Source organism: Falco naumanni, chromosome 5 (genome assembly GCF_017639655.2).
Source record: "Falco naumanni isolate bFalNau1 chromosome 5, bFalNau1.pat, whole genome shotgun sequence".
In the NCBI taxonomy this organism is placed as follows: Eukaryota; Metazoa; Chordata; class Aves; order Falconiformes; family Falconidae; genus Falco; species Falco naumanni.
Window position 1 is genome coordinate 27653940 of NC_054058.1, and position 14979 is coordinate 27668918.

The 14979-nt window shown below is 39.7% G+C and overlaps 1 protein-coding gene across 1 annotated transcript in view; it reads right to left on the reverse strand.

Moving 5' to 3' along the window:
- Nucleotides 1-14979, reverse strand: part of PTN (pleiotrophin) — a 79323-nt gene that overhangs the window by 21484 nt on the left and 42860 nt on the right. Inside the window, exons 2-4 of the mRNA XM_040595813.1 lie at nt 3040-3140; nt 1362-1535; nt 166-327 (exon numbers count right to left, since the gene is read on the reverse strand). Of these exons, the coding sequence (XP_040451747.1) occupies nt 166-327; nt 1362-1535; nt 3040-3139 (436 nt within the window). The 5' untranslated portion in view covers nt 3140. The remainder of the gene's footprint in view (nt 1-165; nt 328-1361; nt 1536-3039; nt 3141-14979) is intronic.

Genomic DNA, 14979 nt, shown 5'->3' on the forward strand with positions numbered 1-14979 from the left:
AATATTGTCTGTCTGACCGCTGAGAAACAGAAGCAGTGCAGCATTGAGAAAAGGCCATGAAAGTACAATCTCCTGTACTACCGAGTTCCCACTGAAGCACATGGGACATCACAAATCCAGTGATTTAAATGGAATACTGTGCAGCATTCAGCAAATGGAATTTACCTTGAGGTTTGGGTTTGGTAAGCTTCCCACAGGGCTTTGAGATTGTGACAGTCTTCTGGCAGTCAGCATTATGAAGGGCTCTCTTTAGGTTCCCAGTTCGAGTCTTCAAGGCAGTATTCAAGTCACATTCTCCCCAGGCCTGGAACTGGTATTTGCACTCTGCTGCAATGAGTAAATAAATGGCAATTTTAAAACAAGAGTGACTGAGTGGGAAAACAAAAATGTTATGAGTCTAACAGGATATCACAAGACAGTCAGTGCTTATAGACAAAGGGATCATGCAACCAAAGAAAGAAATCCCAAGAAAACTTTAAAGATTATTTCCAGTGATAATTGGAGTCTCCTCCCCGAAATTTATTCCTCTTGGTTTTGCATGGATGTTGCATTAATGTCATATAAAGGAAAATACATTAAACTATGAAGATACACAATAAATAAATGAAAAAAAAAAAAACCAACAGCAGTAGGAAATGTCATTCACATTCTATATGGCTGTTATTCCATTTGTGTGATGCTAAAGGTTACCAAATAAAGCTGAATAGTTTCAAGAACATATGTGTAACTATGAACTTGTCAAGTCTGAAACTGCAGCACTGATTGCCTTGGTAAGGTCACAATGATGTCAAAGCCATACAATCTGTTTACTATAAAAAAGCCAAGTTTGCAAGAGTAATAAGACCTGAGTCCTGGACAGACATCTTGTTCAGGACAGATCTGACATATCTTTCTGAACTGTCACATATGAACCTTTTGAACTAAATAATATAGATGAAATAGACTGGTCTTCACTCCTTTCACTGCACACACTGGTAGCCACCACGCTCCACGCTGCAAATCACACATCACAAGTTCATGTAAAGCCATGGTAACCACCACAGAGATTCACAGCTGTGAGTGAACACACAACACTTACATTGCTGGCTGCCTTAAACACAGTTGTACGCTACAGGAGAGCGGATTTCAGCATTCTGCTGGAGTACTGAGTTTACAGTAACGAGTTACATGGATTCTGCAGCGGAGCTGCTTTGCTCTGAAGAAGCTGCCTTCTGATGCCTTATGTGTTCTAGCTCTGATGAACTTGAAATAAAAAAGTAGCCCCTTCACCAACGTATTTCCAAAGCTAAGCAGAAAACACAGTGTTCCTGCTCCACAGCTAAATAAAACCCAAGAAAATCCCTTGAGAGAGCGATGCTTACCTCCAAACTGCTTCTTCCAGTTGCAGGGAATCTTACACTTCTGAGTCTTGGTGGTTTGTTTGCACTCAGCTCCAGTACGAGTGCCCTCACGTGTCCCCAGGCCACAGTCACCACTGGTGGGCACACAGACACTCCACTGCCATTCCCCACAGTCAGACTTCTTCGCCTTTTTCTCTGGATGAAGACAAGGAACCAAACCCAAGCAAGACAAGTGGTCAGTACCCAGACCCTATGGAGAAGTTCCCCAAACTTCACTAAACAGTCACAGCACCTGAAAGGGTGAATAAGGGAGACATTCATAAAACAATTGCTTCAAAAGCAGAAGGCCTGGCATCCTCTTCACAATTCTGCAGAGACAGGTCAGCCTTTTTGATTCCAAAGCAGAGTGGATCATTCAAATTCAGTCCTACTACCACATCTACTATTCCACTTAGATACTCTCAAATGGATTCTCATCTTCAGAATGAGGAATCATCTAGAAACCCTCAGGAATCACTGACCAAAACATGCAGGAGGGCTCACTCAGAAAGGACATTCCTCTGGCTCCAGTAGCTGGTGGCATGCAAATATTTTCATTTCCAAGTGAAGCACTACACACTACACATGCTAGAAATGTATGTGCTGATGTTGTGTATCAGAGGATTTGAGCACCTCCAGTGAACAGCTGGGTGATACAAACTTTTCACTTGGTGTAACATGTCACATTTTATGTCAGAATATGAACAAAACTCCAAAGGTGCAGAAAACACTATATGGAAATTTGTACTCAAAATGCTGTTAATAGTGGTGAGTTTGTTGCTTAGGGACAAAAGCAAGGATCATGATTTCATTTAAATCTTTAAACCCAAGTCTGATGAGAAAAGACAGCAATGTTATTAAACCCAAGGTTCACAAAAATAACAAGTTAGGACCCCAAAACATCATAAGCAACTTTAAATAATTCTACATAGAATTATTTTCCTTCTAGCTCTTGTATATTTACATTAGTATTTTTTTTTCATATTTCCATATAGCCACAATGGCGTTTTTTTAATGGGAACTCTAATTCTGGTAGACTCACAGGTCATATTAACTGGTGTGTAAGTAGTCTGTAGATAGTAAGACCGTAAGAAAACAACAAAAAGATGTGTTCCTTAAAAAATGTCAAAACTGGGTTTGATAGATATGAATTTTCCACCCCAGGCCTGTCTCTCCTATAATGAGGTCCGAGTTCATCACTGACAGAAAGCAATCACCGCTGGATGTCTGGCTGTCTTTATGCCGCAGCAACTTAGTTCAGTTCTTTGTTGGAGTATTTCCACATCGCACAGCACTGCCATAGCATTGCCGTATACAGCACCGAACAACTGACAGGATAACTGCACTTTCATCACTCCGGTTCTCCCTAAGTCAAGCATGAACCTATTCCCAGAGCAAATGTTAAGCTCCCTTGCAATACCCACTCTGTGATAACCTAAGGACTCCAGCCTCCAGGGCTGTCAAGCTGGCAGCTTTTATGGAAACTACTTTCTGTTTTCCTATTTAACACAGAAAAACATGTCATAGCCACAAATCCCTACCCTGTATGTCAAAAGGTTAACGAACAACCTGAATTTCATAACAGAACCAGAAGCATTTGACATTCTCCCACATGTGCAATCTATCTTGGGGATTAACTCTGAGTTACACTGGACCTTACCTGGTTTCTCTTTTTTGCCAGCCTCAGTGGTATTCACAGCTGCCAGAATGAAAATAAGTGCCAGGAGGGCAGCTGTGAACATTTGGCGTTGCTGTTGCATTCTGGGGATTAACAAAGAGAGAGGAAAAAAAAGGTTGGTTAGACTATAAAAAGTAGGACCCCATCTAAAGTGTTGCTACAGCCTTTTTGGGAAGCTTTGCTTCAGGGCCACAAGACACAAGAAGGTCAAATATAATTAGCCATTGGCAGAATGGGCAATTATCTTTGTTCCAGAGAGAACATAAAGGTTTTTAACAATTATTTTCCAGCCTGTGTACCAAATCCCTGATCGACATCACTGATGTTATGGATGAGTTTTGCCACAGAAAGTTCAGTAATTATTGCCTATCTTCTAGAAACCTGTCAGAGAATTAAGGCTCCTGATGAGCCTGGAACTTCTTTTCTAACCTCGGGCTGTGATGTATTCTGTAAAACTAAGCATAACATATACTTTGTGCTTCAGCTTACCCGTTGATTTGAAGTAGGGAATGCTACACTGTCTGCATTGCAAGGCTTCAAGTTCTTATTAGATTTACCTGACATCTGAAAAAAGCTTCTTTCATGAAAATTTGTATAGGTAGTATATGATGTATTGTCTTAATTGTCACTGGCATGTTGCTACCTACTTTTTCCTTCCCCTCCAATTAGTGTCTCTTCCTAATATAAATTAAGCTAATTGCCTGCAATGCAAAATGGGCACAGAGATAGGACTTGCACACACAGCTGGAGGCTCCCCATAGCATGCTAATGAACCCAAAATCTGGATTTGGGAAGAAAATACTTAAATATAAAAAGGGATTAAAAACATTTGCTTGGTGATGAAGTATCAGTTATTAGCCAAACACCAAAAGTCATTCAGAGCTGGCTGATTTCAGTCACTTGCACACATAGTTCCCTTTCACTTTGCTATAATTTGCATTGCTTCATTTTGGCATTGTTTATCAGAAAGCAGGGCCATAACAAATTCATATGTTAAAAATCAGCAAGCGCTCCATTTCCCAGAGACACCTTTCTAGCAAGTGACCAGGTACCAAGACAGTGGACTACAGATTGCTAGGATGGCCTTAAAAACTCAGCTATGCTGATGTTACAGAGAGTTTAGAGGCAACCTGATCTCGTTTTGCTGAGCATAGAAACCTTAGGGGAGAAATAATTCTCATCACGAACAAAGAACAAAATGTATTTGAAATTTAATTTGGCACTCTTCAGTATCCCCTGCTGGCAACCTCTTGCTCAAAAGCAACATAATTGTAATTGACATGGAAAACAGGAGAGAAATCCCAAACACAGAGACTTTTAAGTATTCCAGCTTTAGTATCACGCTAGAAGCCAGATGAGAAAATGTAATAGTTTTGTTGAAATAAAGTTCATGTGAAGACTGCAAAAGACCTGTCATTCGAAAATCTGAAAGAGCTGTCATTAGCACCAGTGTGGTTTACTTCAAAAGAAAGTACCGTTTCCCGTCATGAAGAAAGGACCACCAGTGTTTCCAGTGAACTCAAACAGAGCCCAGAGCTAGCATGCACATGAGTCCTGCATGAGCTTGGGTTAGGTTTCTCCTTTCTTCTGCTACATGTTTCCACTTCGAGTCTCTCATGTTTCAGGGAAAACCAAATAAATAAATAAATTAAATAAGCAATAGAAAAAATGAATATGCAATCTGCCTTTTTATTCAGCTTACTTCAATCTGGTTCTCCGTAATCAAACACAGTTGCAACACTGGTAACACACAAAACTTGCCCCCTCTGCCCCTTTCCCTTGGAGACACTTCCCCACGTGCAGCACTGCACCTCACCTCACATCCCATTTTCACTACAATTTCTCTTCTCGCTTCCTCTTTTCCAAACGACTCACCAGAATTCCTCGTTGAAGGAGGAAGTTCAGTGCTTGTGTGGAAATATATATGGAAAGAGAGACATATACTTCCATAATCTCAAGGCACTGTCCCAGCACGCTATCTGGGGGCGTCAGAAGCTGACATAAGGCAGCACCGGTGGGTGTGCTGCACAGGAGGTCACCCCATGCAAGAGACACTCACAGTGGGCTTGCAGCTCCCTCCTATATCCTTGCTGCCCGCCCCAGGGACCTGGGATGTGGTCACACATAGCCCACGGGCTGCTGGCAGTCATGGGGAGCCATGGGTAACTGTTTCTAGGGAAGCTCCTTGATACTAAGCTGACAAAGACTCGAATTTAAATATGATTGACACTATTTTCAGCAAGACAGGCAGGGAAAATAGTTGGGTTTTGGAGTCTGAAATGCTCCAGAAGCCCTGTAAACAAAATCCTAAGGAGCCTTAATATAGCGTGTGCTTCTAAGACTCCAAGTCTCCCTGCAGCCAAAATACTTGCCAAGCTGTCTAAGGCAAACACTAAACTTGCAGAGATACAGATCCCACTGCAGAGTGAGCCAGGCTGCTTCCTCAAGTGCTTTCATTATGAACTACCAGCAAGTGAAAAGCCTGTTGTACAGATGGTGGCTTTTCCTCACACCACACCGACACCTTGAATTCGATGTAACCGGTACGATTACAGAAAATTGCATAACTGTTTTGCACACAATAGATTAGCTATGGCAGGTGCTCCCACAAAATTACAAAGTCTATATATAGTACCCATTAAATATTACCTATTTTTTCAGAAAGCCAGAAAATCCCACCTACCACTGATCATTTGAGTTCAACCTTCAGGTTTGCTTGCAAATATTTCAGTTGGCCATTAAAAAGATGAAGACAAAAACTTGTCAGACAGGGCTTGTTTTTGAAAACAATATATTCCACTGAAAATAACTTTGGCTTTTTAGTTTATTTTTTCCAAATCTGAAAGTGACAATTTTTCCAGTTCAACCTTTAATTTAAAGAGTTGCCAAAATTGCTAGTAGCAATGAAAAAAACAAGTGTTTTGCAATACGTAAAATGGACTCCTTGACATTTTGATTTGTGTAATGAGCCTTCTATCTACACCATTGGTAACAAATAAATCATGTGCTATGAAGGGAAAGTATTTCTACAATCCTGTATGATGGCCCTTAAACACAGCAAGACAACGGCATTTAAACAAATGGCAGTGGCATTTGCAACCAACAGAAAGAGACAAAAATAAAAGTGAAGGAAAGAAGAGACATTGGCGGGACCTCCACGAAACTTCAGAAAAGAGAAAGAAAGAGAGTTTAGAACAGTTTAAATGGTAAACTGGAAGATCAGAAAAAGAGAGTGAATTATCATGAAGAGAGCACCAAAACGGGAATGACAGAAGTGGTTAATGACAGCTGAACACTAAAAGTGAAGAGTGTTAGGAAAAGGTAGGGTGTAACGAGGTGAGAAGTGAAGCCCAGCTGAGATGCACCATAGCAAGTGGCTTCTCCTAACAAAAATAAGGCACACGAATTATTTCAGTCTTACAGTCGATTTCACAGTCAGTCTCTGCTTGGGAGTAAAAAATGAAAGGAAAATGAAAAAATGGCAGACAAGCAGAAAATTGCCGAGTTCATCAACCCTCCATCCATGGGTTGAATTGCATGTTGAGCACCAGAGTGCCAGGCAGAAGTCACACTACGGCTACAGTTTAAAGGACCTTCTGAGTGGAGCTTGAGCCTCCCACTCCAAATCCCTCACTACCCCAACCTGGTTTAACAATCACACTCATCTCTCCTGAACCCAATTCATTAAATCATTCATTTGCTGTAATGAGTACAGTCTACATGACTAAGTGTACCAACTCCTTTAGGAAATACCTATCCTACGGGCTGCAGCACGCGAATCCCAGCTCTACCAGAGACACAAATCAGTATCTACGTAGTGTGGCACAGTGGCATGCAGACACTTTATTTTGGGCTCATTAACACTGCAGACACTTTCATGCAGTGCCAGACTTTGGCTAAGAGCTGAAGAGAAACTTTACTCCTTCCAACCCAAGAGCCTGCAAATGCAGCTTGTTTCCTTCCCTACCCACAGCGGCAGCCCTTTGCATCTCAGTTAGTGCAAGCCAAGTTGCTGGAGCGACTCTGTCTGCATTCATACAATTAACTCATACACAGGTTCTCCATTTCTCACACCTGAATAAGTCTTACCTGAACACTAGCATCCATAACAAAGAAGACAATTTCAGATGAAGCTCTACTGGTGAGCAAGTGTTTATTTTTCCTAGCTTTATTGAAGCTAGCATATGCAGCACATCCTAGGATCACATAGGCCTTTTGCAGGTGGCTTTCTTGCTGATAATAACTATTACTCACAAGCCCGTCCCTTCATCTGTTCTTTCCAAAGCAACTGGCAAGGTCCCAGATTACAGAAGCAAGTATTTTATTATTAGTCCATGAGCGTAATCTCCCACTCCAAACTATCAGGTTTTCTCACATGATTTAACCTGTCCATATCCTCCAGCTCCTCCAGTATAATATGACAAACATCAGCCGTGTTGATAATGCTGTTACCCTGCATGTATGCAATACTGTGTGTATTGCCATCGCTAATGACAGGCTTTGTAGTGAGTTTGCAAGGCCTCAATACTGAGGCATGTCAAGGTTTGCTCTGTCTGAGTCTTCCTTGGCCTGTCCACAGCTTTGTCACATTTGATTTAGATGCAACAGCAATTTTTCTAACTGACCTGCTAGCCATGGCTAATTTGATTTACTGTTCATTGCCATTGTACGTATGTATGACTCTATTAAAGTACTATAGAGAAATACAGGACTGGTATCTTAGCAAAGGCCTTGAGAAGTGGAGACGTGGGATGCAGTGTAGAGGACTACAGGTATGGGAGATGTAAGATGGTGTACAGGCTTGAAAACAGAGACCTCCCAGCTATAAACAACTCATGCATGGTCAAATAAAAAAAATGCAAACCTGGAGCTGGTCAAAACTGGATATAGGAGTAACAAAGAGAACACAGAAATAGTTTACAACATACTTAAAAGGCATCATATATACTACGTTTGGATATAACACACAGCTGCAGACCAACAAAGAAAAAAGCAGGCATAAAAGCATGCTAGTAAACATAAAAAAAAAAAAAAAAAAAAAAAAAAAAAAAAACAAAAAAAAAAAAAAAACAAAAAAAAAAAAACAAAAACCCAACACCAAGTTGATCCTAAAGTGAGGAAGAAGAAACCACCAACAGGAACATCCTCCTGGCTGAGGACCCCAGATGATGGCATAACCATCCCCATCACCAACCGCATAATGAAACCACCAACCTTAGCATTGAGAGGAGCTGGGGAAGGGCCAGCAAAACATTAGGAAAAGCAGTTAAATCTATGTGTATGTATAAAAATTTCAACTGTGATGGTGGTGCTATTACCATTACCATTATTATTATTATTATTATTATTACTACTACGACATCTGCACAGACATATTCTTTTCCCTAATAAATACATCTATGCTACAGATTCTTGAATTAGACTTGGTTTAAGATTTCACACTAACATTAAATTTTATACTTGGTATAAATACATATAAAAGGTATGGCTCCTCTTTGCCCATAAACAATATTTTGAGCATAACTATAACTCCCAGCTTCATCTTATAGTACACTATCATTTTCATCCCATGATCATGAATAAATAAAATGTACCCAAAAGCAGACTTAAATTCTTAAAGCCCATTCTTTCTCTTCACAACACTGCTTAATTTGAGTCCTCTGTAAGTTCCTTACCCATGTTAAAACTACTTTTTCCATTAATCCTTTTTTTTCCCCTGCTTGAATAATTTCTCATCAAGTCCCACAACAAATACTTTAATAAATTACAGTTTGATTAGTCCCAGATTAGTCAGGTCTACAGAATCAGTTTTTAAATGAGCTACTTTGGGACATCAGTCTCCTTTCAGTAAACACATGCTGCGTTTAATGAAACTTAACATTTACCTCCACTTCTTAAATTATTCTCTTATTCAAAATGTTTTCTGCTTTGCAGTCCATCGAGGGCAGATGAACGTGTCTGCAGTTACCTGGATCTGCTTCTTTCCCCCTTCTTAAACACAAATATTATATTTGCTGTGCTCCAGTTGTACAACAGCAAGAAGTATTTGATGCATGTTTTAACAGTCTTAATGAATCTGAAATGTCAAGTGCCATTTTTACAGTACTCTTGACATGGAAACACACAGTTTTCTCTGTAAAAGAGAAGTTAAGAGCACCTGGCCCTTAGAAGTTTGATCTCTGTAACAGTTGCAGAAACTTCTGCTTCTCCAGGTCTCTTTCTGATTCACCATCTGGTGCGTGCCCCTGTGTCCCACCCGACTTCCCACACTAAAAACCGAGGCAAATGCTCACGCACTTTTGCAGCCAGAACTTTGTGAACTATCATCTTCCAACTGTAAATGTTCCCTCTTCCCTCACATACACATACATTTCCTCTGTTGCCTTTATTTGAAGGACTAGGAAAAAATAAATAAATCTAGATTTGCTTTTCATTTCCTTTGCAAGATTTAAGTCAGCTTAGGTTTTGGTGAGTCTCACCAATCTGCCACTTCTGGACTTCCAAGACACTACCTTCTTGGATGATCAGTACCATTTTCTTAAATTCCTGCAAGCTCCTGACAGCAGTTCAGTGGCCTGATCCCCAGCTGAATTTGGAATTCCTCTCTACAGGTTTTTTTTTCCCCACTTTTTTTTGGTTGTTTTGTTGTTTTGGGTTTTTTTAGGAAACTAGTTTCAATTTTATTTTTTTTACTATGGTACAAAGAGATTTGAAACAATCCGTTATTCAAAATCTTGCAATGGTCAACACACTTTACCATTTTACTTAATTTCTTAAAAATCAACTTTTGAAACTGAAAACCTTAATAAGATTGATGTTCACATTCCTGTATAATATAAACTGAATCAGCTTGTTAACACTTAGTACAAGTGGTTATTTTTAATTATGAGCTTTAAGGATAAGCTGTAAGGTGATATGTAATTAAATTCTAAAATAGCATCAACTTTTTATAGTCAAGTGGTAGGTAATGAAGAAATCACATCCACAAAAAATTAGCCCCTATTGTTATTAGCACCATTTACCTTCTAATCTAAATTTGGAAAGATAAACCCTTCTATAATGAGAGATCTCCTTATTATATTTTCCTCATGCATACACCACAAGCAAGGACTTCTAAATAAATTTACATTCAACTTTGGGTTGACACAAAACCAGTAGGTATTTTTCCATACTCCTCCAAAGTAGTTTTGAGCCATATGAATCCCATCTTATACATACCAGTTACTCTTATTTACAGTGTACCATTAATTTCCTTTATAGCTATATCTCTTTTACTGTGGTTTCTCTCTTTACTGGACCTTCAAGATCTGCCTACCAGTCATGATTACTATTGCAGAGTATGTGAGGGCTAACCCAATAATATCCATTTGCAGGTACTACACCTCTTTCCAGCTTCTCCAATTCATTACCCAGGCTACGTGCACCTGATATCTCTCTCTGATCACACCCAAATGTCTCTCAGGTACCAACTTTCCATTAACTGCTTTCCACCCTGACTACTGCAGTTTTCAACAGCAGTGATTTATTTCTTTGCCTTGGCTACCCTGCCATTCTAATGTTGTTTCTTTATCTAATGCTAAATATTTATTCACCTCATTTTTCCTTCCTGAATACTAAACGTAGATGTAGACATGACATGCGCTTCTCTGTATGCTTCCTTATGGGTAAAGATCCCCAAACTCTCCTCACAGCACAAAGCCTTAAGCCAACTTATTGTGATCAGCATTCAGTTGCAGATTCACGGACCAAAGAGATGCTGTCTTAATTTCAAACAGAACTACTACTATAGCCTTAGTTGTCTAAGCCTAGAAGTGAGCCAAAGTTTAAGGAAACAAAGAACCTTTAATTATAACAATTGATTGCTCAACCAAATGAGACTATCTCTGGCTGAAAAACTACGCCTTAATCTCATTTCTAACAATGGTTATGTTTCAGAATTATTTTATTAAAGAAAACTTAATAGAATAATGATGAAACACCAAGTTTTCTTCTTTGGTCAAATTAAGTAAAGACATATTTTACTCTTGGAGGGCTAGAGGGTGGGAGGGAGTGGGTGAGTTGATCAGCGTACCAAAAAACCCCACCTGTATTAATTCAGAGACCTGCAGCTACTGTAATCCTGCCCAAAGCAAAATCTGGGCGCTCATTTCCCTTACTCTTTTGACTTTCCTGTGAGGGATCGGTATTCTTTTGTGATACCATCATGAAATTTTGGGAGCTGCATCAGCAGCACTGAACAGTGGATGCCATGATCTGTGTGCTAACAAGTTAGTTGAAAGTCATGTAGGAAACCCAAACGCTACTGAATAAAAGCTCCCTGCATTTCAGCCACAGGGCGGCTGGGTAGTGAGGCCAGCACCCCAGCACCAGCCTCCAGGTCCCCATTCTAACACACATAACACAGCGCATCTGGCAGGTTGCTCTGTCTGGCAAAATGATAACCAGGGAGTTTCAACTAACAGGTGCTTCTCAGCTTTTCTTTTTTCCATCCTTTTCTTTGCTTCCATTTGGGGGTGGGGAGGGAGAGGCCGTGCCACACAGAAGCAGCTCCAGTGATGCTCTCCCTCCATGCAGGGGAGGGGAAGCGAGCAAACAGCAGCTGGCGGGGAAGAGGCAATTGCTTCCAAGGTGAGCCAGCACTGGAAGGAGTTGAGTAAGCAACAATTTATTCAGCAGTATAGTGGCAAATAAAAATAAAAATAAAAATTAGTATAACTATCTGTTTCTGCAGATCAGCCAGGTAGAAGTGAGAAAACTCTAGAAGGCTAAAATTATATTTAGCAGACTTTATTTTTTTTGAACTAGCATTTACGCTCGGCTACAGCAAGGGTACCCATAATAACAAGCCAGAATCAAACAGCTAAAAAGGAAAAAAAAATCACAGCATGACCCTTCTGATAAGCCCAAGTCAAACACTTCGCTTCAAAAATTGCAGTGTGCAGCTCAGGAACTAGATTTTTCAGTATGTAATCAACTTTATGTTCTCTTTTCAACACAGACATCGTTAAGGGCCAGAAAAATGAGCATCGAGGCCAGCGAGTTATGCTAATGCCATAAAAATAAGCAGGGAACCAAGACTTGCACGACTGAAGAAAATTATTAAAATATAAACAACAAAAAGTTAAAAAAAAAATGTCAGTTAATATGCCCCACCTACCTTTGCTCAAGTAAATAAGCTAAAGGAATTAGTTAAGTTGTGGATAACAGTTCCCCTAGCCTTTCATATTTGCATAGTTGATTGCATGTTGGTCTCTCACATCAGGCTAAGGCAAACACACGCTGTGCATATTTTATATTTCTATCTCCCCAGACATAAATTAATAGTTTAAGTTGAAAACAGATACCCCTGGGTACATCAATTCTGCCTTTTAGTGCTGAGCATAATTTAGACTAAAGACTCAAGAAAATGGCCGGTCCAAACAAATACAGAAAGAACATTTCTTCCATTTTTCCAAAATGTTTTGCCAAAAGTAAAATGTTTCATGAGAGAGCATAACTTTCAATAAGATGGCAAGGTTTTGAAAGCATTTTTATAAATTAAAATCATCTTATTTTTGTTCTTAGAAGCTCACTAGGACCAAATTGCATTCCCTCCCATCAAAAATAAAATTTTATACAAGCTATGCAAAGGATCCTACTGCTTCTCATAGGCAGAGTCTCCAGATACTTCTGCCACATAACACCAGACCTAGAAATCTGAATCTCCATTTGGACTTCTCGTTAGCCAGCTCTATCTCTCAGGGAGCACCAGGAGCTGCACAGTTCCTTCATTGCAGCTTCTAAGCAAAATTTTACCAACCCAGAACACTATAAGCCTTTATCTGATCACAGAAGAAGGAATCAGTTATAAAAGGTGTCATTTTTGGAGGTGAAAGTTTAGTTTTCACTCAGTACTGTCGTGAGCAAAAATAGAATGGTAACAAATAGTTTCTTCCTCAGAGGAAAAGTTTAGTAAGTGGAAATGCAGTGCTAAACAAACACAACAAGCAGTGTGGATGGTTAAAAGGCCAGAGAACTAACAATCTAACAGAGATGGCCAAAACCCTCGAAAGGGGATTAAAAATTTTATGCTTCTTTCTTTTCAAATATCCCACATGACATTTTATAAAAGTGACTTTATTTTCAGAAAGCCTAGGAAAAACACTTAATATTTTTAAAACATGATAATGCAGAAAAAAACCCCAACATTCACTATAATAAGCTGATGTTAAGAAATTAACAATGCCAATAAAAGGGTGAAAAAATGTGCCTTCCTTTCAAGAGAAACATTACATTTATTAAATGTAAAAGAGGTGGTTGCTATTTTCCCTGTTCGTTCCCAGCCAGTGTATGCATTTTCTTAACCCTGGCATTCAAACTTTCTCTTAAAAACTGCATCGCTGAAATGAATATCACTATTGAAATCAGTTTTCTTTCCTTCCCCAAGCTCTTATTTCACTCTCATCCACAATGCACATATTTCCTTCCTCTTTTTTGCCCGTGGTGGGTCTGAGTGAGTCAGGGCTCTCAAGTGATAAACTAATACTGACTTCTGAAACTGCCTCTTCTATTAACCTTGCCCTCCCTCTGCTCTAGCTAAGAGGCTGAAGAAAACAGGAAAAAAAAAAAACCAAAACAACAACCAAACCAACTAAAATTTTGGATCATTCTGCTGTGTTCCCAGATCCTAACTGAAAAAGACATTTTAAGCCACTTCTGTTACTGTGATTTTTTTTTTCCTCTCCCTGCTCTTCCCACAATGATCACAGCTGCTGCATCACTAACAATAAAGTCACACTAAGTTTCTTTACACTACCATTTCTCCAAGACTAAAGATGAGATTAAACAGTCCTGGATCTGATCACCAGGAAGACCACAGGAGACACATCTCTGTTCTCTCCAGTTATTTTTGTTTCAGTAAGAGCGAGGCCAAGCTGCTGACTCAACTCCACCATGCATCACCTGCATCAATGTGTCTCTCCTGGAGAATCCACATGTTCCAGTCATGAGTTTCCCCAACCACAACTACTGGTAAATCCTCTCTCTCTTCTTTTTCAACCCTGCTCCTCCAATGTGCAAAAGATATATAATGATTTGATAATGGCAGAGGGACAAAGCATGCCTATCTAAGGGAAAACAAGCTGCTCTGACAGTTATTCTTTCTGCCTCCCTTGCCAGCCCAAACTGGCCAGTGTCTTTGCTCTAACTAATGATGTTCTGGTTGCCTGAGACTGTTAAAACACAGAGTATTTTTTTCATGGTTTTGCAATGCCTCTGACAAGTGACCAGATCCCTACTCTCAGCTACCATGACACTGCAGGACCAGAAAACGGCAAATAAAAACTGTAATATAGAATCTCCTGGTATAAGGAATACAGCTGACACCTACTTAGCTAACTAATATGTTTTCATCTACCAGAGATAACATTTTCAGAAGGTACCTGAATTAAGAGCAAAGAGTGGCATAATACCATCCACATGCTAAAGAGAGGGCAGCAAGGAGTCTCTCATTGTCCCTGTCCAGCCAGGAGAAACTCTTCTTCACTATTATATATTCATTTATTGAGACAGAATACATTTATGAAGCCTCACGTTCTTGACTGTAGCAGCTGTAACAATGTCCTATGGGTATCACAGTCAGAAAAAAAAAGAGCGATCAATGAATATGACTATATCTATAATTAGGTCCACAGCAAAAGATTGTTACTACTACTATGAGGATAAAAATTGCGTGCAGATATACACTGATGTCACCACAGCCCCAATGGTCATACCGTTGTTGTGAATGCATCATGATTTGAAAACTGTTTAAGCTGTGACACGACTTTCGTAATGAACAGCTGTACCGTACAAGCCAGGCAGATGCCTCCACTGTATTTTCATTTTCTTTTTCTCCCTGTGCCCCAATGAGGACATTTTCAGCTCAATGGCAACAGACAAATC